Source organism: Hyperoodon ampullatus, assembly GCF_949752795.1.
Source record: "Hyperoodon ampullatus genome assembly, chromosome: 3".
Taxonomy (NCBI): Eukaryota; Metazoa; Chordata; class Mammalia; order Artiodactyla; family Ziphiidae; genus Hyperoodon; species Hyperoodon ampullatus.
In genome coordinates this window covers 46,388,829-46,414,072 of record NC_136916.1, presented here as the reverse complement: position 1 = coordinate 46,414,072, position 25,244 = coordinate 46,388,829, and the positions used below count along the sequence as shown (strand labels likewise).

Below are 25,244 nucleotides of genomic sequence, written 5' to 3'. Positions count from 1 at the left end.
ACTGAAGTTGGTTGACGTCATGAAAGCATTGTTTGAGGAAGATCAGTTTGGAAATATTCTACTGAATAACTAGAATGGGGAGAGCTTAGTCTCACCAAAAGAAACTAAGATCAATTACAACAATATGGGCATGAAACTGAACCTGGACCAAGCATATAGCAGCAGAAGAAAACAGATGCAGGAAACATTTCATAACATAACATTACTGGATCGGGTTTTTAACATGGAGCTCCAGTTGAAAAAAATAAAATTAAGCAAAAAGTAAAGATAATACAAGTTGAACTTGCAAGTTAAGGGTGGTATCTCAAGTAGAAAACATAGGAGGAAAGCCATTTTTTTTGAGATATGATAAATTTATTTTTGGCCATATTGCATATCAGTAGTAAACAAGAAAAATGAAAGCTTAAAGTGGGCAGCTGACAGAGATATAAAAATAAGTTGTGTAAGGAAAAGGGTCTGGAAGGATTGAGAGCTATCATTGGTAAGGTAACCGCAGAATCTCTGAGAAGAATGGGCTGTCCAAACGAGAGGGATGAGAGCATTGAAGGCTAAAACATTGAACGTTCATCAGTGTGGGTCTGTCAGAGGAGAAAGAGAAGACAGACCAGGAGAAATCGGAAAAGAACGAAGTAAAATGATGTCATGAGAATTTAAGAGTTTCAAGACTGAATGGGTAGTTAACAATGCAAAGTGCAGCAGAGAAGTAAAGGAGAATAAAAACAAAGGGCTGCTGAACTTGATAAGAAAGAGAAGTAATACTTCTTTATCAGTCTTTTCAGATGTTTATTGTCTCTCTGTAGTCTTTAGACATTGCAAGCTTTTGATAATGAATTTAATCCAGTCTTATTTTCCAAGCTGCTTACTTTTTTGTTCTCCTAGAACTGTCTCTATGATCTAACCATGCCAGTCTGCTGACATTGTTCATATTCCATATTTCTTTTGGGGCGCAAGCATACTAACCATTCTCTACTGTTTTTCCACTTTTACCCTCCCTTTGTCTTCACGACACACCTGCTCAGCTAGTTTTATACTGAGTTGTGATGCCAGGTGCAATTCCTACAGTGCAGGAAAGTGAAAGTGCTGTCAAATTACCAATTGTTACCGTTTAATAAGCTAAAGCTACTTTTTTCTCACCTCTAACTTCAATTATGCCTTAGGTCATAGTTAATGAATATTCTTGAAAAGTATATATTTTTGGTGTTACAGATGTATCTTGAAAACCCACTGTTTTATTCTAGACAGAAAATCCAAGAATGGAGAGACCATATACATTTAAGGATTTTGTTCTTCACCCAAGAAGGTCAGTAAATATAAAATAATAACATATGAAAAATTTTTTTAATCTCTTTATACCTTACAGTAGCCTCTTTGGAAATTCAGTTTCAACCTTTGTAAATAAGCTACATATAAATATTAGTTTTTAAAAGCTTTATTGCTATTTCTGATTAAAAAGTAGTATAGGCACAGTGCAAAAATTCTGAAAATACAGAAAAGTGATCATACCCCTTTGGGAAAGACTTGTCTCCCTTATATTTATCATACTATGAGAATGAAATTTGTCATTAGTTTATATGTATTTTATATCTTACAGTATATGTAATTTTGTCATACTGTGCTTTTAAAAATCACAAACATCAATTCATGTAAAAAAAACATCCAGGGAATTCCCTGGTGGTCCAGTGGTTGGGACTCAGCACTTTCACTGCCATGGCCCTGGTTCAGTCCCTGGTCCGTGAAGTAAGATCCTGCAAGCTGTATAGCACAGCCAAAAAAAAAAAAAAATCCAACTTGATACACACAAAACCATTTTCAGGGATATATAACTACATTTAGCATACTTTCATTTAAAAAAAGATACTTCAGAAAACTCAGATATTTAGAGAAAATAACATGAGCAAAACTATAATTTACAACCCAATAGCCTGTTCATAATTCCATTTTCCTAAACTGAATTACTTTATTTTTGTCAAAATTTTTAAGTTTAAGCTGTAAATAAAACTCCTTTTCATCTTCTGAACCACAGAATCAAGTAAAATCTAGTGAAGATGTGTATGTGGCTTTACTGTCACAAAGGGCAGAGTAAAGCAGAGGAAGGAAATCTGTGAAAGCAACACTATATGTTTTGTTTTTAAAACTAGAAAATGCAGTTGAAAAATATAGTATGGGAACTTAATAAAATTTTTGATAAAAATATTTTATATTTTTAATCAAAATTTTTAAGCATTCATTGTAATATAAATTATTAAAATAAAGGGGACAGTGCTTTCTGACTGTGTTCATATTTACCGTTTATAAGAGAAACCACATATTTAATTTCTCTAGAAGTCTTGCAATATAAGTCTCTTTTCTTCCTTTAATTTTGGACTGACTGTGACATCTGTATATCAAGAATAACTAAATATTTCTTTCTTCTCTTATTTGGTTGCTCTAGTAACCTGCTTTTCAATTTGTCAAATGCTTTCCAGTATCTTTATCTTCAAAACACATCTTCTGTCTGCACTGGGTATTACTGCAAGTGCAGAAAGAGCTTTATCCAACTACATTCTTAGATTTTTTTGAGCATCACTAAGCCCAAACCCACAGGCATATTATCTAGTTGGAAAAACATAATAAAACCTATCATTGTGGAGAAACTCTCCTATAAAATATTATCTGAGTAAGTTTTCTGTATCCATCTTTTATAACAAGTCAGAGTGTTCACACCCCCTTAACTATGGAGACACAAGTCACGTTAGTGGCCTGGGAAATAAGCATCAGGGGTTTTATTGACCACTCAGGGAAGGTACACTTTCCAAATCCATGAGAACTGTGTAGAGATGAACAACTAAAAAGCTTAAGGGATGGGCTTCCCTGGTGGCGCAGTGGTTGGGAGTCCGCCTGCCGATGCAGGGGACACGGGTTCGTGCCCCGGTCTGGGAAGATCCCACATGCCGCGGAGCGGCTGGGCCCGTGAGCCATGGCCACTGAGCCTGTGCTCCGGAGCCTGTGCTCCGCAGGGGGAGAGGCCACAACAGTGAGAGGCCCGCCTACCGCAAAAAAAAAAAAAAAAAAAAAAAAAAAAAAAGCTTAAGGGAGGCATTGGAGGTGGGGTGGGGTAGGGGAGTATCTCTTGAAGACAGAATAAAAGATTAGGACTTTTATGTCATATTACATAACTGAAATCTATAAAAAAAAAATACCCCCAAAACCTATACAGAAAGCTAGGACAAGCAAGGATTTCTTAAGTAAACAGGATGCTAGATTTGGTGGGGGCAATAGACAGTTAGGTCTTCAGTTAGAAGCTTAAGAAAGACAGGTTTTAAAATCCTTAAATGTTACTACAGTGGGCAGCAGCCCTTAACTTAGACAACTCATTATTCAAAGAGGTGATACAAGATACAGTATGAAAACAGAAGAGGTAAATTAACGTATGACAGATTCAAACAGCTGTCAAAGACACTAGGTTTCAGGCAGTTATCCATCCTTGCTCTCCACTTTTCTGTCATCTTATACAACATGACTAGATTATTATCCCTAAAGCACATCTCTGAGGATGACTTTCCCTATTCCCGAAATTCTAAGCAAAATAAAATCTAAAAGTTCTCTTATTTCACATGGATCTCATCAGCTGGACCATTTCCACTCCCTTTATGTATCCTGTAATTCAGCCAATCTCAGATACTGCCATTTCCTTAACTGCACCCCAGGTTTCCCATCTATTTCCTTGTTTTTGCTCTCTTCTCTACTCACATGCCTTTCCCTTCACTGCCACAGATCAAAATCCTCCCCACTCTTCTAGCCCCAACTCAAATGCCAACTTCTCTTTCAAATTCTCTCTGATCTTTCACTTAAACTTCCATAGTTCCTTATGTATCTCATAACAATTATTTATTTATGGATGTTCCTTTTTCTCCACCATCTATTCCTTTTCCTAAATATCTTCTGCACTGGAACTTGTCTTTGAATCTCCTCTAGTAGCTAGTAGATGTTCAGTAAACTCTTATTAAATGAGTGCTTTTCTTCTTAGTATTAAAATTTTGTGAATTATTATTTTCTTTTCTACAGTCACAAATCAAGAGTTAAAGGTTATCTGAGATTAAAAATGACTTACTTACCTAAAACCAGTGGCTCAGAAGAAGATAACACAGAACAGGCTGAGGAATTAGAGGTGAGATTTTATAAATATGTGGTTAAACTAAAAAGAAAATATCTAATTTCTTATTTTACTATACTCCAAAGAAAAAATAACTATTCAAATGGAGTTAATGTATGAAATAAAAATTACTTCCCTGTACATTTGTTTATTTTACCCAAGAATTTGTTAAACATTTCTTTCCGCTAAGGATATTTCTGTAGAATGAATGGCCATTACTGATGATATTCTTAAGGGTTAGGGAATAGAGATTGTAATGTTTATAAATGAAAGCATTTGTTGTAATTAAGTCATTAACTGTTTCTAGTTTTTCAGAGTTTTCTAAAACGATGTCATGTTCCCCCTCCATTAAAGTAAGAACACAATTTAGTATTTGTAAGTTAAATATGTGGAATATTTGAGGAGGCTCTACTAATTAGGAACTCTTCTATGAAATATAATTCCTGTTACTTTTCCTATCATGCTTGGGGTAGGAGTGGGCGGGAGGGCTCATAGAAAAGGAGGAGACTAAGAGAGAGAGACTGAGAGAGAGAGGAGGAGAGAATATAAGTCATTTAATAAAAAGCCACATTTATGGGGGGCCAGAAGAATTTAACAATCTTCACGGATGACAGGATAAGTGGAAGTCCAGTCAAGGATTTGGGCAGAACCACCTGCCTTTGGGGTGCGTGAAGAAGAGGCAGAGAGTATTCTATTCCAATTCTTGGAATAGAGTTGGACAGGGATTTGGAGCCTGGAATCTTAGTTGCAAGCTCTGCTGCTTGTGAGTTGAGTGACCATGTGAGTCTCTGACCTTCTCTGCACCTCAGGTTCTTCCTTTACAGAGTGACAGGGTTGTACCAGATGACCTCTGAGGTTTCTTCCAGCACAAAAATTCATGATCTGAAAAGGGAACAAAAACATTTGCCCCTTGGGGTTCCCACTGAAGGAACCTTATCATCAAAAGATAGCACCTTATTCTACCACATTGACTGAAAGCACCCAGTGTGCTGGCATCAGTCTGCTCTGGAGGGTTTTTTTTTTTTTTTTTTTTTTTTTTTTTTCTGGAGGGTTTTGTTTGTGTGGCTTCCTCAACAGTCATGCCTCTTTGATTAAGGTCTGCTGAAGTCTCCAGAACTGTAAGGCTGAGGGACCCTTCCCCAGTGCTGGGCTCTGCTTCACACACCCAAGCGTCTTGAGAAAGAAAGTTCAAGAACAAGTAGTGCTTTTGCAACAAAGCTTTCTGGGAATTTTTTATTTGCACTAATGAGACTTTAGTTTGTTGGGGAATTCATAATAACAGAAAGAAAGAACTATTTTTCTTTAAATCATAGACTGTAGTTAGCCCTTACTCTGGCAATCAAAGAACTTGGTATCCTCTCTTAAGTCTAATTCCCTTATTTGATGACCTTGTTTTTCATTTTAGTTTTTCTCTGATTTGTCATATAACAGTCTTTTTTTTTAATTTAGAAATTTATTGAGTAGAATTTTCTGTACCTGGCATTTTGGTGCACAGGGAAACCTGAATAATGGAATTCTGTTTGAAATGAAGGATGTCTGCTGTAAAGAAAGAAAATTCTTTATTTAGTAACTTAAAAAATTTTTAACAGCATTTCATTATTTGGTAACCTGTTCCAAGTTTTGCCCACACACACATATCACAGGTACCTTATTCACAGTTCAGTTTCTGTGGGTAGAGCTGCTTCACTTCATTTTGTGGTCTCATGTCTCAATGTTTGAATTCCCTCAGAATGCACCTTATAATTTCAGTAGATGTAAGCATGTAGAAGTTTATTTATGAAAGGCCCTAGGAATTCAAACACATGAATCTGTGCTTATTTATCTTCTGTGTAGCTAATGACCAGAGAAGTCTTGTCTTTGACATTTAGTTTGTGACTGAATATATAAAATCCTACCATTTAAAGAAAACGATTGTAATTTTCAGAAGAGGCTCACTCTTAGGCAGTGTATACCCTAGTACAATAAAGTGTGGCTATAATAGATAATTGTGTAATATTTGATTTTTGCACCCCTTGTAACTTTAGGTTTAGTTGTATGTATTTTACACAATTACCATATAATATAATGTTTGTTGTACCTCTAAATGCTTTTTTTCTGGACTTTGACTCCGTTAAATTGTGTGCAGTTGCATATTAGCTTTGAGGTTAGTAATAAAGTAATATACATTGATACTTAGAAAATTATTTTGTGAAGAATATTAGCTGATACATGTTTAATAGGGAGGCATTCTCTACAGAAAATGAAAACTCATTCTTTCTAAACAATGTTCAAATATGTAACTGTACTTCCTCCTGGAACTGAAACAGGTTTTTTAAAAATAAGCCCTTACTTAGTTTTTTTCCCCGTCACAAGTTTACTTGGGTAACGTAAATTCAATATGTAGACCTTTAAGAGAGAAATCTTTAAGAAGATTTTAGAGAAATATTTTTGGTACCATTTTCCAAGCTCTGAATATTTTCATAATCCTTCACAGCAGAAGTGAGGACCCTTTTATTAATAAATTTTATTAATCTGAAGAAAAATAATCAGTGACCATATTTTTTTAATTAGTCTTTTTTTTTTTTTTTTTTTTTTTTGCGATATGCGGGCCTCTCACTGTTGTGGCCTCTCCCGTTGCGGAGCACAGGCTCTGGATGCACAGGCTCAGCGGCCATGGCTCATGGGCCTAGCCGCTCCACGGCATATGGGATCTTCCCAGACCGGGGCACGAACCCGTGTCCCCTGCATCGGCAGGCGAACTCTCAACCACTGCGCCACCAGGGAAGCCCTAATTAGTCTTTTTTTTTCAAGAGAGTGAAATATAAAATTTCAACTCTAACACTTTTGAAATTGAGACCAGAGAAGTAAAATGTGATTTAATATGTACAAGACAAATTTTTAGATGTATAGATCCTATATCATGATCATTTAAAGGAAAGGAAAGGAGAGAGAGAAGGAAGGTAAACATAGATGGAGAGAAAAAGTAAGGGGTTAGAGGGAAGGGAGAGAAAATGGAGTTTGGGCAATAAAAAGAAAGAAAAGAAATTAACGAGATATCAGTTCCCATAGAAGAAGGTATAAAGAAGAAAATAGGCTAAGAAAGAAAAGGAGTCTGTTTTACTTCCCATCCAGATTCCTTTTCCCAGAATAATTCTGTCTGTCTTCCTCTTTCCTACCCCTCACCTTCCTTTCTGCCTCAGTCTCTAACCTTCCCACTGGAGCTAGCCAGAAGAGACCAACCTTGCTGCAGAAACCCCTATCCTTTTCTCCCAGAAAACATTTCTATTCTTCCCAGCTCTTCTTCTTGACCCTTCCTCTTCAGAACCCACCTTCCAACATAGAAGAATTCTCTTCCATCTTCTAAGCCGTCAACTGGCTGGGACACAACAGTCCTGCAGTGCTAGATCCCCAATGTCTAGAACAAAAGGCTCTCTCTATATTAAGGAAATGATTTTTTTACCTATTATTATGGTACCAAATATGTTCCCCAGCTTGCCTTTTTTTTTTTAACTTCAATTTAGTAGTTTTTGCCATGTACAAATTTGGGAGGTTGTAATCAAATCATACTTAATGGCTCCTCCACCCTTAGAATATTTTTTTTAATATCCCCAGGCTTGCTCTAATACATTTCGGTTTTACTTTTTAACATTTTAAATATTGCTCAATCTGTAACATTCTGGTTATAAAGTATGAGGTAAAAACCCAGAAAAATTTTTTCTTTTTTTCTAAGTAATTTGCCTATCTTCCCACAAATTTGAAATGTCTTTATCATATACTAAGTTCCTATAAATTTGATTCTTTCTGAGTTTTCCAATTCTATTCATTATGTGGTTTGTGGTATGTTTTATCTGATAAAGTTAATCTTCACTCTTCTTTTTTGGAACTGTGCTGATTACTCTTGCTTGTTTTTATTTCTATTTGAACTTGAAAATTGCCTTGTCTTGTTATTTTCAAAAAAATCCATAATGTAGTTCTATTGGAATCCTGGCAACTTTATAAATTAACTTGGGGAGAATTGACACCTTTCTGAAATTAAAGCTTCCTAGCCAAGATCACATCACGTCTCTTCATTCATTCAGGTCTTCTTTTGTGTCCCTTTAGGAGAATTTTTAAGTTTTCATCACTAGTGTGTTTATGCTTCCTAACCATGTTAATGTTTAGCAGAACCTTTTACTGACTGCCTTTTCTGTTATGAGGTTTCTTGTATAAAAGCACGTCACTAACCCTCACTATCCTTTTCAAATAATTCCTTACTCTATAACTACTCTAGCTAAGGGTTTTTGTATGTTTGCCCCTTGCTAGTCTCAGAGGAAAATTCCAATGCCTTCCTAGCATATAAATAAAACAAAACAAAACTTTCTTTCTTTGACTGTTTTATGACCTGACCAAAATGCCTTTCCATGGTCCAGAGGAGAAAGAGAAAAGTCAGACCAGAGAATCATCATGTCTTTTCCATCATTCAATTATTTCTAAATCATTTGCCCTTCTCTATCATGCCTCTACGTATTTGACCTTCATCCAGTGATTTTTTTTTTTCAGGTTTCAGAGAGTTGTTTATTTCCACCATAAACAAGGTGCTTTCTCTGTGGGAGAGACAATGCCCAATAAGACATGATCCCTGCTTATAAGTTAGAGAATAGAGTCAGGTTAAACTATGCTTTTCAATTTCTTAGTGCCTTCCAGTGCTGTTTGTTTATTTGAAAGTTTTCTGTGTCCATTTTCTCCTATTAGACATGTTTTAAATTTTTTCAAAAAAAATTTTTTTCAAGCAAAATTTAAATGTTATCATTTTGCAAAAAAAAAATCTTCATTATCATAAGATATTCCTATTATGGTCTTAAAAGTTGACAATGTGCTAATTCTGTCTTTGCATAGTTTCTGGAACTGGGTGTGCTAAATCTCTTTTAAAACTTCCTCTAGCATAATTTATAAGGTTAAAAAAATTAAGCACACACTTAATTCTTACCATTCTGTTTTTCAGCCTGGCTGGGTGGTTTTGGACCAACCAGATGCTGCTTGCCATTTGCAGCAGCAACAAGAACCTTCCCCTCTACCTCCAGGATGGGAAGAGAGGCAGGATATTCTTGGAAGGACCTACTATGTAAACCATGAATCTAGAAGAACACAGTGGAAAAGACCAACCCTTCAGTATGTGATGACTTTCATGTTTGTAATCTGAATACTTTTGGACCACTAGTTTTCATTTTGAAGTCATGGCTCAAATGGCTCAAATGGATTCATAATAGTGTGGGGATCCAAAAACTGCAAGAATGCTAGGATTTTTATGGCCCAGGGCTTTAAAAATGCTATCATGGATGCTTCTTTTTTAAAATGATTTGATAGTATTAAAAAGTATTTGAGTCACAAATACCACCCTTCTAATTGCTTCTTTATTTTAATGAATTGCCAGTTATTTCTGTTTTTAATTATAGCCACAAAAGAAACGTTTTTCTCTTGAGATTAATTTAGAAAATCTTGGAGATCTTTTTGTAGTTTGTTACTAAAGTATAATGAGATGTTAATTTCTACAGTACAGTATTTTTAAAAGTGTAAATTATTTATAAAATTGAAAGGACTCAATAATAAGGTCTTTTGTTAAACACCCATTTGCCAATCTGGTCAATGTATACATAATTTCCAATGTACCCAAATCAAGGACAGAATGGCCTTTGAGGTATTCTGATTTATGTTTCCTCAGTGACATTTTTCTTTTATTATCATCAGACTGTACATTTGTAAATAACATTTATAAATTCTTCCATTATTCATGTTTATTATCAAATATCCTTCCTTATAACCTTATGAAGTCTTTTTTTAGTTTTCTACTTTTTGACATGGACATAAAATTTTTCTTATTTGTCCCTTAATGTTCTAATTTTTGGCTTTGGTATTTTGTATCTGATATAGTCCAAGCACTTTCATAGATATTTTCCCTTCTCACATCCTTCCAAAGCAAATTAATGATCCAAGTTCTTCGTGTCACAGAGGCATTGATCTCTGTAGAATGGCGTACAGATTGCAAGACTGAAAGCACGATAAATTTCTGCAACCTCCTCCTGTTGTATACCTCAGTATTATGGCAAGCCTGACTTGAGCAGAATCACATTTTTTTCACTGTGGTTGATGTTGTTTTCAGCCAGCAAAAATCAACTATTTAGGAGGAAAAAAGTGTGAGGCATTCCCTTAGGACCACTTTGTTTTCTCCAGCAACAGTGCAGTAAGAACTGGTCTTCTGACTATCGTGGGCTTATCTGGCATTAAATAAATGAACAATAATTTTGTTATTAAGTATCTATACAAAATTCTAGATCTTATGGTCTGGCTATAGTAAACACAACTAGCTAGAACAGTATAACTAAGAAATGACTGGGGAGTGGGTGTTCAGTCTCATTAACCATACCTTTCCTTGATTCAGACATGCCTTTACTACTGTCCTTTTTCAGAAGCGGTCCATTACTGTATATGATCAAAAGCAGATAGATACCATTTAATCTGTACTCTATCAAGTTTTTAATTATAGTGTCCTTACACTGTCTTTCCTTCTGCCCTCTGCGTTCCTACATGGGAAATCTACTCTTGGCTAAAGATCAGTTCTGGAAAATGTTACTGTCTGATTCATGAAGATGTATGTGTAACTCTTAAAGCTTCTGTTTTATGAACTTTCTGGAGCTACTTTAGATTTTACTCTTGTAAGAACATGGTGAAATAATAATATAATGAAATTATTTATGAAACTCTCAGGTATTCATTCATTCAACAAATACTTTTTGAGTGCCCATACATGGGAGACATTATCCTAGGCACAGTGATGAATGAAAATATTAGGCACATTACACATTTTCACAAAAACTTTAACTCCATAAGGTACTCTTGCAGGTACCGTTGTGCCTAGGACTTAATCTATGCATTTTGAAGCAGCCTTTGGCCCAGAACAATAAATTCTGATCTAATATAGGTTTTTTTTTTTTAATGAAAACAGAATTTTTGACTGTCACTTTAACTCTCTTCAGACGTGGGTGATGGCTTTTACATTTCTAATACAGGGACAACCTAACAGATGCTGAGAATGGTAATATTCAACTGCAAGCCCAGCGTGCATTCACCACCAGGCGGCAGATATCTGAGGAAACAGAAAGTGTTGACAGCCGAGAGTCTTCCGAGGTAGAAATCATTTTCTCATTCTTGTTGATAGACATATGTTACAGCAGTAGATTAAGGTATGTGTGGCTTAAGCTTATTCTGTTCATTTTAGAACTGGGAAGTTATAAGAGAAGATGAAGCCACCATGTACAGCCATCAGGCCTTCCCCTCATCTCCACCATCAAATAACTTGCATGTCCAGACTCATCTTGCAGAAGAATTGAATGCCAGACTCACTGTTTATGGAAATTCAGCCACTGGCCAGCCAGTATCCAGCTCAGTAAGATGGTCTTAGATTTTGTTGGAGCTTCAGGATTTTGTATTATATATTATTCCATTCAGTGTCTAAAGACTGAATGTTATCTTTTTTCCTCCAGTTTTACTGAGATACAGTTGATATAACACATTGTATTAGTTTAAGATGTACACCATAATGATTTTATATATATGTTGCAAAATAATAACGACAATAAGTTTAATTACTATCCAACACTTCACAGGTTTGTTTGTTTTTTTCTTGTGATGAGAAAAAAATTGTCTTAAGTTACACATAATACTGTGTTAGGGACTTTGGTACTTTACAGCATGGCCGTTTTCAAATACCCCCACTAATAGTATGAAGCAGTCATGGAAAATCCAAATGGTCATTGGAGTCTAAATGTCCATTACATAAATCAGTGCCCTCCAGCCAAAGGCTGCCAGGAACACACCTATAATTGAACAAGTTGGGTTTATTACTCATTTCAGCAAGGGGAAAACACACCACGAGTGTCTCAGTAGCAGTAGGTTAGGAAAGACTTAGAGGATTTGGGCTCATGTTAGTCAATTTTAAGGAGGGTTTAAGGAAGCAGGACTTTGCTCTGCATTGGATGCTGTCAGGAAACAGAGATTATTCTGTGATTGGGTATCTCAAATCTTATCTGTCACGAGACTAAAGCTATATTTAGCAAAAAAGCAGCAGTCACTTATATCTGCCAGGATAGGGAGATAATTGGTATTTTGTGGCTTGTACAGTGTTCACATTTTCCTGTGTTTAGGCATGATTACAAAGTAGTGTTGATTTTGTCTTGATGATGCTGATGAGTGCCAGGGTGGGTCCTGGGTGTTTAGGGTTACTTTTCACCTTCTCAGTTATACCACACATGTCCCCAACACACATGTGAATAAGAGCTGATGTACTTTGACTAAACAAGAAGATAGATGACCTTCTCACTCCAGCAACTGCTTGAAAAATTGCTGTCTGTGGGGTCCAGATGCAAATATTCCAACATATACTGCCCTGATGAGGTCCTTGTGGCTAGCTCTCTAATCTTATCAAGGGAGACCTTTCAGTGGAAGACAAAGAGGCATCTCAGGATGCTGTGGTCATTTCCAGTTGGAATTCCTTGCTTTTCATTCAGTTAGTAAATATGGAGGGCTGACTGCATGCAGGTTATATGCTGGTTAAAGTATCTTCAGAATACAGCCCACCTATCTGTTTAAGTATTGCCTATGGCTGCTTTCACACTAGATTGACATAGTTGAGTAGTTGTAGCAGAGACCGTTTGGCCCACAAAAAATATTTCCTATCTGGACCTTAACAGAAAAAGTTTGCTGGGCTTCCCTGGTGGCGCAGTGGTTGAGGGTCCGCCTGCCGATGCAGGGGACACGGGTTCGTGCCCCGGTCCGGAAAGATCCCACATGCCACGGAGCGGCTGGGCCCGTGGGCCATGGCCACTGAGCCTGTGCGTCCGGAGCCTGAGCTCCACAACAGGAGAGGCCACAGCAGTGAGAGGCCCGCGTACGGAAAAAAAAAAAAAAAAAAAAGTTTGCTGACTTCTGTTCTAGCACCTCCCTTAAGAAGCTTCAATGTAGGGCTTCCCTGGTGGCACAGTGGTTGAGAGTCCGCCTGCCAATGCAGGGGACATGGGTTCGTGCCCTGGTCTGGGAGGATCCCACATGCCGCGGAGCGGCTGGGCCTGTGAGCCACGGCCGCTGAGCCTGTGCGTCCGGAGCCTGTGCTCCGCAATGGGAGAGGCCACAACAGTGAGAGGCCCGCGTACTGCAAAAAAAAAAAAAAAAAAAGAAGCTTCAATGTAGACAGTTCTATGTAAACGCCTGTGTGAATATCCAAGAGCAGGTCTGCCTGCCTGCTCCCTTCCCCTCCTTTCTTCCATCCGTCTATTCTATCTTCCATTCATTTCATTTTATTTTTTGGTCAAAGGAGTGGGAAAGGTCAAAGACTTAAAGGATAAGCTATATTGATTTGCTGGTGATAAATCACATAAGATCCTATTCCCTTTCTTCCTGTTATTATTATTTTTTTAAATTATAAAACAGGGAGATCAGCTTGGTGCTTTATGACCACCTAGAGGGGTGGGATAGGGAGGGTAGGAGGGAGACTCAAGAGGGAGGAGATATGGGGATATGTGTATATGTATAGCTGATTCACTTTGTTATAAAGCAGAAACTAACACACCATTGTAGAGCAGTTATACTCCGATAAAGATGGTAAAAAAAAAAAAAGTAAAAGGTGGCATCCATACAATGAAATACCATGCAGCCATTGAAAAGAATGAAGTGTCTTTGAATGTATATGTTGTATGGAACAATCCCTAAGAGATATTGTTCAGTGGAAAACACCAAGGTACCGAATGGTGTGTTTGGTACATTACCATTTATAAAATTATTTACATGACAGAGAATAAATATGTGTATCATATTTCTTGAAAACTAAACTTGGTAACGTTGCTCAGCTCTGAAAAGAGGAACAGGGTAAACAGGGCATATATCTTTTGTACCTTTTGAATTTCATACCATGTGCATATTAATTCAAAAAAAATTAATTTATTATTTTTAAAGTATTATATGGTCATGGTTAAAAATTGAAACAGTACTGAAGTCTATAAAGTAAAAATTGAATCTTCCATTTTACCTCTAACATGTGCTCCCTCAATTGCCATTAATGGTTTGGCATATGTAGTTTTAAACATTTTCTACATATTCATAAACATGCATGCACAGACATATTTGTATATCATTTTTTTAACCTGAGATCATCTTGTACGCACTTTCTGGTAACTTACTTTTTTTACATACTGTATCATAGACATTGGACCATTTCAGTAAATATAGATGTGCTCTTTTTAAAACCAACAACAACAAAATAATCAAACATCATTCCCTTGTGCAAGTAACCCTTAAGCTATTTCTCCAGTCTCCTTTGATGGACTTTAGATTGTTTACAGTTCTTTGTTATTGTAAACAATCATACAGAGGCTCTTCTGACTTAATTTATACATATATTATAAATTTTAATGTCATTAAGTAACAGAACTAAAATATTTCAGATGGCAACAACAGCGTGCATATAAAAGCACAAGGAAAGAAAAATTATGCGAGTTCCAGGAAACAAGTAATCTGGAATGTCCAGAGGGTGGGTTGTGAGATTGGAGGGCTGCAGCCAGCAGGAAGAGCCAGGTCGGAAGCTCACTAACATTGTGTTCTGTGCTGTAGATTTTATCCTAGTGAGTGTAAGTCATTGAAGGGCTCGGAGTGAGAGAATGCTGTGATGAAATCTGCGCTGCAGAACGCTCTCTGGCTGCAGCGTGGGGTATGGAGAGTAGATTTAAGCAACTTGCAGCAAGCACATCTGTTAGGATGTTGCCACAGTAATAGCCAAGGTGGTAAATGATGAAAACTTGAAGTTTAAAAAAAAGTGTAAGGGAAATGTATCTGAGAGCTAGTAAAGAAATAGAATGCATAGGATCTGGTAACTGGCCCGGCTGTAAGGGACAGGAGAGGGAGAAATCGGGGGCTGACCGATGTCTGCCTAGGGCAGCTGCTGGCCTCCCTTGCTGCCCACTGAGACGAGGAATACCTGCGAAGGAACAGGTTTGAGTGGGTGTGGACAGGGAAAAGCTGAATCCAGTTTTGGACACAATAAAGGGTTCTCTGTTAGACCTTCAAGAGAAAGTGTCCAGGAGACAGTCTAGGACTCGAGAGACAAGTGTGAGCTGGAAGTTGGAAGGCATCAGCGGGGGTGGCGTGGTGTTGAGTGAGGCTGAGAGTGGGTGGGGTGCCCCATCATACCCATCCTGCTACCTTATCTGCCATTCAAAGACAAAGCAGAGACCTAAGGTTATTATCGTTCTTTTTTTTTTTTTCTTTCTTTTATAAGAATCATTCCAGCAGAAGAGGCAGCTTACAAGCCTATACTTTTGAGGAACAGCCTACACTTCCTGTGGTGAGTTTTAGCTTCTCCCCTCAATCCTTAATAAAAATATAAGACGCAGCAACTTTTTTTTTGGAACGCTGAACATGAACGTTTGATCCAGCACAGCATCTGGGCTCTGGGGGATGAGGTTGAGGGAGGGGAAATGGGATAGGTAGGCCCTTTAAAGACAAAACCTGGAGAACTGTCTCTCCCATCATGAGAAAGCCAAGTCCCCATGTGCTGGTGGGTAGCGTCTGGGCTTGGCAGGTGAAGCCCTGTGTGGGCTGGAGGTGTTGCATACAGATCGAGACTGTGGTCTCCAGTGGCCTCTGCTCTGTGCCTGGCCCGTGGCATCTTGCGACTGTTTCCGCCCCGTGCATGAAGCTGCGTCAGGGGCCGGTCCCTCAGGCAGGTGTGCCCTGGCGTCGGCAGGCTTGGTGGCCAGGATGGACTTCATCAGCCCGCTGAGGAGCCGTCCGCTGCTTCCTCAGTAGCATCTCCAGCCATGACGTGGACTGGAGCTTAGACCTAACAACGTCATGGCCTCCATCCTCTTTCTGACTCAACTATCATTGCTTTGAGTTTGTCTCTTCCTCAGATGGTCCCCGCTTGTTTTCTAAACCAAATGTAAACACCCAGGCTCCTGGCCCTTTCAGCCTCCCTTCCCTCTTAGCCACCCACAGACACACCCACACACACCCCGCCCCCGCCACCTTCCCTTCTGTCTGGGCTCTTTCTTTCAAATAGCCTGTTTCCATGTCCTAATTCTCTCCCCATTCTGGGTCTGTGAGTGTTCCAGTTCCCCACTTGGACTGGCCGCCTCACTTTTTTCCCACCAACCATTTGTGATTTTGAATGGCAGTCTGTATATTAATAATTGAAACGTGGGGATTGTTTTTGCTTTCACGGGAGTTCCAGCAAAGGAATGCACAGGCCCAGAAGTCCTCGACCTAGGAGTGGCTCATCTGTCTATAAAGGTGGCCCTGCATCAAGAGAGGGACATGGACCCTGTGCTGAGGAAGGAAGGGGTACCCACCTGTGCAGTTGGTCCAGTCACCACTGACCATCAGCAAGAGGGTGGATGCCACGGCAAGACTGCCCTCCCCAGCCTTCCTCTCACTTACTACCCCGTGTCTGGCCACCTCCACTCGCCTGGAGCCACTTAAGGAGATCCCTGTTATTTCTCCCCCCTCGCTTCAACATTTCCTTTATGCATTGAAACTGGTGAATTTCTGATTGACTGACAGGCACTCATCTGAGAAACTATTTTAAGTACACCAGATGAGCCATAGAATCTAGAGATGATTTACATTTTATGTACTGGAAAAGCTATTTCCGTGCCTTTTTCTTCTCAATACATTGATTAGAGGTCTGTTTTGTTCAGTTGCTTGTTTACAGCTTTCTTAAGGTATAATTTGCATGCCATAAAATCCACCCATTTTTAAGTACACAAATAAATGAGTTTTAGTAAATTTATGCAGTTGTGCAAATATCACCACAGTCAAGTTTGAGGTTCTCCCATCGCCACAAAAAGTTTTCTTAATCCTAATACCTACTCTCAGCCCCAGGTGAACACTCATCTGCTTTGGTTGCTAGTTTTGCCTTTTCTAGAAATTTCATATAAGTGGAATTATACAGCATGCCGTCTTATGTATCTGGCCTCTTTCACTTCATGTGATGTTTTTGAGGTTTATCCATGTTGTTACATGTCTCAGTAGCTCATGATATTCCATCATGTAGATGTGTCTACTACATCCCATTTATCTACTCACCAGCTGTAGGACATTTGTAAAGTTGGGCAAATTTGAATTCCATTATTTTGTAGACTCACAGCTCATCATAACTGTCAGCAATGTACAATTACCCCCGTACATCTACAGAACAGTATATCTAGTGAACAGACTAGTGTGATAGTTTATATGTAAGACACATTAGGGAACCAGGCCAAATCATGAAGAGTCTAATCTCTAAGACAAAAGGGGTACTTCCCTGGCAGTCCAGTGGTTAAGACTCCGCATTTCCAATGCAGGGGGCGCAGATTTGATCCCTGGTCGGGGAGCTAAGATCCCACATGCCGCACGGCCAAAAAATTTTAAAAAATTAAAGCTCATGAAAAAAAAAAAAGGCAAAAGGAAGGCCAGACCTGGACTATTTTAAGTAAACCTGGAAAACTAGACCTCTTTTGTTCATTAGTAATACACTACAATAATCAGCGTGTCCCCAGCCCTCACAGAAAGAAAGCAGGGGTAACTTTTGACTTGGCACATATGGGTGATCATATCTGTAGTTTGACTACCTGGGTTCAAATCTCAGCTCCATACTAGCAATGTTATCTGGTAGGAAATTGCTTCTATTTTCTAGCTTCAGTTTCATCCTTAAGTAAAATGGGCCAGTAATGTTAATTATCTCATTAAGATTTGTGTGGAGGTTAAATGGCATGATCTGTGTTAAAGCACTTAGTGTGTGGTTGTTACTACTCTCGTGATTTTTAGTGTTGTTATCATTCTCATCATTATTATCTGTTCTACTGGAGGTTTTTTTTTAAGTGAAATGCTGTACACTTTAAAATATGATTTAAAACATGATTGATTTAAAACATGATTCATTTTAAGGAGAGCTAGCAGGGGAACTTCCCTGGTGGTCCAGTGGTTAAGGCTTCACCTTCTAATGCAAGGGGTGCAGGTTCGATCTCTGGTGGGGGAGCTAAAATTCCACATGCCTCACAGCAAAATACCAAAACATGAAACAGAAGCAATATTGTAACAAATTCAATAAAGACTCTAAAAATGGTCCACATCAAAAAAAAATCTTTAAAAAGATAAAAATAAAGAGAGCTAGCAGTGAAAAAGGGATATGGTCCTTTTAAAAAGGATACTTTCTTATTAATATTTAATTCTTCTGTTATTCTTCACTTAGCTCTTGCCTACTTCATCTGGATTACCACCAGGTTGGGAAGAAAAACAAGATGAAAGAGGAAGATCATATTACGTGGATCATAATTGCAGAACTACTACCTGGATAAAGCCCACTGTACAGGTACCCTGCAATCTATCCATTAATGTGTTTTCTTACATAATTTGAACCATCATATTTCTATGGAAGCTATTATGTCACTTTGTAGTATATGCTGGATGCTTCTAATTATTTTCTGATATTGGTGCTAATTGTTTGCCATTTCCGGCAGATCTCTAATATACATGAATCACCACTTGTTATTATGTAAAACAAGTCCAATTGGGAATAGGAGGACAAAGTAAATGATCTGGTCCACTGGGTAATTGTGTAATTTGAATGGTTAATATCATTATTTTGCTAAAAGATAATCTTAATGATTAGTATCTATCAAAGAACTTTGTCATGATGACACTTTGTCCTTGGCAACAGTGAGTGCCTTTTGTAATATTTCCTTGTAAGCATTTAGGAAAATATTTTGTCTTATCACCATGTCTCTTATTGAGAAATTTTTTAAAACTGTAAAGTACAGAGAATAAGATAGTAAATACCGATTTTCTTAACTCCCTGAATTTACCGCCATTAACAAATCACCATATATGTTTCTAGACATTTTCTTTTTTAAAATAAAATCTTACAGATAAAACTAAATTCCTTTTAGCCAAGCACTTGACCCCACTACCCAGAGGGAACTACCATCGTGAGCTTGTTGGGGATTCTTCCTGCCTATTTTATGTACTTAATAGAGAGCTAAACAATGCAAAATGTTATTTATGTCCATGTGTCAAGTTTTGCAAAGATGTGTTATATAATTCTAAATATTTTTTTGCTCACCATTGTTTTAAAACCCTATCATGTTGTTTTATATATAAATCCAGTGTATTTCTTTTAACTACTGCCTTATATTTCATCACATGAATATATTACATTTCAGGTATGCATTTCTGTAGTATATGTTTGTCATTCATTTTGTCTTCCCAGCATTTGAACCCACTTTGTGTGTATGGGAAATTCCCACTCTATATGAGTCTTCTGGGTGAGCAAAGACAACCTTCTCCACTTGGCACTGAAGCTTCCCTTGCAACTAGGGCTAACAGACTGACGGTTAACCAGCGTTCTTACTGCTCAAGAATCAGCTGAGAAATTATAAATTATTTTAAAAACAAACTTTGACACAACACTGTATTGGAAAAATGAGCTTCCAATCTTTAGGCCTATTTATAATTGTGTGTGCTGTTTGCAGGTTAAGTTACCTTTTTAACCACAGCTGTTTGTGTGTTCTCTATAAACACTGCAACACGATTGAATTAACGTGCTAGGCCACAGTGGAGACCAGTCAGCTACCATCAAGCCAGGGTTCTTCTGCAGGCCCTCACCCACAGGCCCCCACGAGTGACGCAGCACAGCAGATGACCCAGGCATCTGAAGTGGAGCAAGGATTCCTTCCCAAAGGCTGGGAAGTCCGGCATGCACCAAACGGGAGGCCTTTCTTCATTGACCACAACACCAAAACCACCACCTGGGTAACTTCAGTGCTCTCCAGTTTAAATTTATAACAACAATAATAGTCTCTCATGTGTAGTTCTTGATAATCTTTAATTATACATTAATATACACTACATTTCCTAGTGCTCATTTAGAGATATGTTGAATTCTTAATAGGATTATTTCTATTCAATATGTTTATGCCTATTTTTAATATTTAGGGGGATTGTCATGGAGATACATTTACTTCCTGTTTGCAGTTTTGGGGTTTTTTTGTTTTTTTATTTGTTTGTCTTTGTGTGTGTGTGTGTGTTTGGTCACACTGTGCAACTTGTGGGATCTTAGTTCCCCAACCAGGGATCGAACCCACGCCCCCTGCAGTGGAAGTGTGGAGTCCTAACCACTGGACTGCCAGGGAATTACCATGTTTGCAGTTTTTAGCTCACTAGCCATGAATACTGAGGAAGATATTTAGTCATAATCCTTTCCCTTTATATGAAGCTTATAGTTCCAAAGTACTTTTGAATCCATATCTCATAGTACCCAAAAAAACTTATGAGACTAGGTAGAATAGGTATTTTTATGTTAAGATAAGGCTTAAAGTTGTTGAGCAGTTGGTTCACCACTAATTGAAAAATTACTGAAAATCAGCAGCAGATGAAGAGATTTTGATTAATTTGTTTAAAACACCAATATACCTAAATAAAACTAAAATTATACAATAAATTATTTAAGAAAATAATATTAAAATTATAATATACATCAATAAATCCAAATAAATTAAATTTTGTTCTTTCTTTCAACAATTTGAATTGCCTTTAATAACCTTTTTGTGCTTACCTTCCTATCTTTCAAAAATATTAATAAATTAACACCTTAGCAGCTAGGTGCCTAAAAGCATGTTCAGGGCCTCAGAAATAACATGTGCTCCAGTTTTATGTCCCACTCTTACACCAGTTTTTATTTAGAGAAGAGCCCCAAGTAGTGACACAATCCATAAAGAGTGGGCAAAATACTCCGAATGGTTTCTGTGAAAGAGGTAGTGAGTTAATACTGATCCTCCTCTGAGATCTGAGAACTGAATATTGTAGTCTGTGAGTGATAGATTTTAGATGAGAACCTATTATTTCATAGAGTAAGCAAAAGAAATAAAAGTGATATCCATTGATATTAGAAAACATAATAACAGATTGACTTTCATGATTTTAAAGTTTGTGTGTGTGTATTGTTTTCTTTATTTACTCTACCAAAAAAGGAAGATCCAAGACTGAAAATTCCAGCTCATGTGAGAGGAAAGACATCACTTGATTCCTCCAATGACCTGGGGCCTTTACCTGTAAGTTTCTAGAACTGCTACCCATCTAACTTGGCTATCTCAAACATTTGTATTTTGGAATACAGTAGTTCTTTAACAACTATAATTAATATTATTGTTGAAGTGTTGATGTCTTCTACTAAGAGTGGAATATGCAAATTAAATCAACCATATAACCAGATCTATTTCTCTGCCCATACATCGAAAACCATTTCCTAACATAATTGAAATATATTCTTCATTATAGCCAGGATGGGAAGAAAGAACTCACACCGATGGAAGAATCTTCTACATAAATCACAGTATGTGCAATGTGATTATTTTCATTACATTATCTTTTGCAGTATCGAATTTTGTGCGTGAGGATGGAGAACATCTTTTTTTCTCTCTTTCTTCAGATATAAAAAGAACGCAATGGGAAGATCCTCGGTTGCAGAATGTAGCAATAACTGGACCAGTAAGTTTCTTTGTATCAGGATCCTCTGATGGGGTTGTCCCCTTACCTGTCTCTTCAAGGGTGTTTGATCAAGGACATAGCACTAAAGGTGTTGAGAGGAAAGCACATTTGCAGATCTCCCCTCTCCCCACCACCCATACACCAGATCTCAATTATTTGAAAAGAGCATATAAAGTCATTATCCTTACTCTGCACAGCAACCTTGTGAGACCAGTGAGCCAGATAGTCAAATACTAAGGCAGTGGTCTGCCGTGCTCAGGCTGGTACTTGTCTGAAGAAGAAGGCTGGCAATCCTCAGCAGATCAAAGGAGCCAAGAGTGTATCTGGTGAGGAAGCAGAGAGCACCCTATCAACTCAGGGTCATGACTTGGACTTTTTGGTTGAAATCGTTGTAAATACCGGTATATAAGACGTACTCACATTTAAGTACAATTATTACCATGTATGATGTTTACACTACTCTTGAGTCAGATTAACGATAGGAAAATCATTTTCCTCTTTTATATAGCTTATTTTTCCAACTTTAGTTTTTCAGATTTTAACTGTTTCCTAATTCACAAAAATAAGTAAAATTGAAGATACAGTTCTTGTAGATTACTCTTCTGACTCATGTTTAGTCTTTTAAAGTAATGGATAAAAAAGGCAACTCCTCAGAGTTCAAGCAAAAAGTATATTTTTCAAATTGCTCCTTTAAGGAAGAAATCCCTTTGAAAGCCTCTTTAGAAATGGAAATTTTCATTTCTAATATTTCTCTACTTGGAAGACATTTCCTGTTTCTGGCCTGTTGCATTTCAAGAGTATTGCATGATGAAAATTACAGCCATAAGAATTGCTGAATACAATTTTATCTTAAACAGAGAAATTAAAAATTTTTTAATTGTATATATGGTTTTTCTTTGAATTAAACTTTTCTTTTCAAATATTCTCTTTTAATGCCTTTAACTTATGTTCATCAAACACCCAGAGGGGAATTTTTTAAATTGTTCCAGAATGAAACAACTTAAACCTTCTTTATTTTTCCAAAATTTTCAACTCAAGGCAGTGCCCTACTCCAGGGATTACAAAAGAAAGTATGAGTTCTTCCGAAGAAAGTTGAAGAAGCAGGTTAGTGATACTTAAAACGAGTTCTTAGGAGTGATTGTCATATAGACTGAAAGCATGGGAAATGCATTTTTAAAAGTAACAGAATTTATTCTATATATTAACAACTTTGAATAGTTTCTTTTAGGGAAAGGATGTGTATTTTTTGAGTACCTGTAATATATGATTAGAGACCACAGTTATTTTATGTCTTTATTTTTCAATATACCTTGTAATATAGAAAAATAGTATTAGAAGTGTGCTTTTAAAGAGCTCTAACCTGGTTTCCTCATGGGTTTGTGGGGTTTGGGTTTTGTAGAAACTAAACAAGAGTAGCTCAGGAGATTATCCCCAGGCCTGGACTTAATTGTGTAGGAGGACTCTCTGGATTCCTTTTCTGCTTTGACTATTGTTTTCCAGTGTTAGTCATTCATTATTTACAGCTTCAAATATAATATATCTCTGCATAATTTGACAGTACAGCTGTGGTTGGAGCAGTCCTCTTATTGCTTATCTCCTTCTGCTTATCAGAAATGTTCACTACTCTCTTTTCCATCACCACAAATTCATTATGTTTGGAACTAAACTCATCCACCCATCTATTTCATTTCTGTTGGTGATGACTATTTTTTTTTAGTAATTTTTTAAAATTGATTGAAAGATTCTTTAAATTCCATAGTGCTTTAGTTTTCAAAGGTTTCACACACACGATTTCATGTAACTCCATAATAACCCTTCCCCCCCCAACTCTGTATTGCCCCTCCGCCCTTCCCTCTCCCCCTGGTAGCCACTAATTTGTTCTCTATATCTGTGAAGGTGATGACCATGTTTTAATGCCTAGTCTAATTTGCTCGTGCTTTTCCCCTTGCCCTGCAGTTTAGGAGTACTGCCACTAGGTGGCTATATTGGGTTACACTTACTTGCCTTCCAAGCCTGAAGCCTGCTTTTCCAGATTCAAGATGGTGGGTCTGCTTCCACAGATTTTCTCATCCTAAATTTAACAAAAAAAATGAAATATGATAGTTTTTTAGTGCAGATATTTTATGCCTGAATAAAGCCCTAAAATGTCATCAATGTTTTAAACTCATTTTCAATAATAATTTTATGTTAAAATCACTCTGGAAATTTGTTTTCTACTTCTTAAAATTATTTGGGATTTTAAATCTATTTTGAGTTACTTGTCTGGTAAATATTTTCATTCTTAATGACAATGTACTGGTGGAATAGAAGCACTAGCTTCGCCATTTGCCAGTTTGAACACTTATAAGCATGTTACAGTATCTAATGGTTGGTGAGGCAACAGGTCACATAACACAAAAACCATAATGAAAGCAGTAATATTTATTGAGCTTTCACTACATACCAGGCATTTTTCTTAACAAGTTACATGTATTATCTACGTGTAATCTCTACAATAACTCTATAAGGAAGGGACTATTATTATCACATTTTAGACTGAGGAAACTGAGGCTCAGAGAAATTAGGCAATGTGATCAAGTTCCATGGTTATTAGTGGCAAAGCCAGAAACAAAGTGGTCTAGCGCCAGAGTCCATGCTCTTAAGCCACCTGACATATCAGATTGGTGATTAAGAGAAGAAATTACCCAGAATGCAACAAAGATACATAAAAAGATTAAAATTATGAAAGAAAGCTTAAGCATGAAGCTGCTCCAGAAAGAGAGACTGGAGAGCCTGAGAAAGAGGCTGAGAATCTGAATCCTCAGTTTAACAAAATTTCCCAAGCAGGATTTAAAAAATAAAATCCCTATCTGGACACATCACAGCAAAAGAGCAAGATGGAGATGAAAATATCTAAATCAGTGCTCCAAAGCTTTGAGCTGTCTTTAACCTTTTCTTCTGCCTCATCCTTAACTTCTCATTAGTTAGGAATAAGGGTGGCTGATCACTACTGAGATCACTGCATGCCTGGTATCGTGTCAGCGCAAGAAATGCGTTATCCTAGTAAGTCCTGAAACAGCTCCCTGAGGGTCAGTATTGTTATTGTCCCTATTTTATAGGTGAGGAAATTAAACCTTCGAAAAGATGTGTGAGGTGAAGCTGGGATTTGAACACAGTGTCCCCTGACTCTAGTACCCATGCATGGTCCACCACTCAGCTCAGAGGTGGAAAGTTCTCCTTCAGCCCTCTCTTCGTTGCCACTGCTCACTCACATGGTCCATTCGTCTTCTTTCACACCGTCTGTTTCAGGGGTCTTTCACTGACCAGCACATTTCTTGTCTCTCCTTAAAAACACCCTTTACACTCGACGCCATCAGCCTCTGAGAACCCACCAGTCCCATCCTGTGGCTTCCTGCTCAGCAGCTCTTCCTGATCAGCCTTCACGCTGTCTACACTGTGGCCTCAGACTGCTTCTGCACCTTCTTGCACTCTAATCCCTCCTCTCCCTCCCCTCCTCCTTCTGTACCGTCCAGCTGTCAGATGGCTTAGACCCCTCCTGCATGCTGCTGCTCAGTCCCTCTCTCCCTTCCCCTCTTTTTTTTTTTTTTTG

General features: G+C 37.7%; 1 protein-coding gene across 5 annotated transcripts in view; it reads left to right on the top strand.

Moving 5' to 3' along the window:
* The window catches only part of NEDD4 (NEDD4 E3 ubiquitin protein ligase), a gene marked incomplete at both ends in the record, with an annotated part of 154,125 nt that overhangs the window by 105,788 nt on the left and 23,093 nt on the right, over positions 1-25,244 (top strand). For 3 of the 5 annotated variants that reach the window (XM_079699296.1, XM_079699294.1, XM_079699292.1), the window contains 12 exons: positions 1,239-1,300; positions 4,045-4,147; positions 9,093-9,259; positions 11,155-11,272; positions 11,364-11,531; positions 15,411-15,476; positions 18,363-18,482; positions 19,718-19,921; positions 21,139-21,219; positions 21,446-21,500; positions 21,597-21,655; positions 22,694-22,759. In XM_079699296.1, the coding sequence (XP_079555422.1) occupies positions 1,239-1,300; positions 4,045-4,147; positions 9,093-9,259; positions 11,155-11,272; positions 11,364-11,531; positions 15,411-15,476; positions 18,363-18,482; positions 19,718-19,921; positions 21,139-21,219; positions 21,446-21,500; positions 21,597-21,655; positions 22,694-22,759 (1,269 nt within the window). The remainder of the gene's footprint in view (positions 1-1,238; positions 1,301-4,044; positions 4,148-9,092; positions 9,260-11,154; positions 11,273-11,363; positions 11,532-15,410; positions 15,477-18,362; positions 18,483-19,717; positions 19,922-21,138; positions 21,220-21,445; positions 21,501-21,596; positions 21,656-22,693; positions 22,760-25,244) is intronic. The other 2 variants (XM_079699293.1, XM_079699295.1) reach the window with 2 other exon arrangements.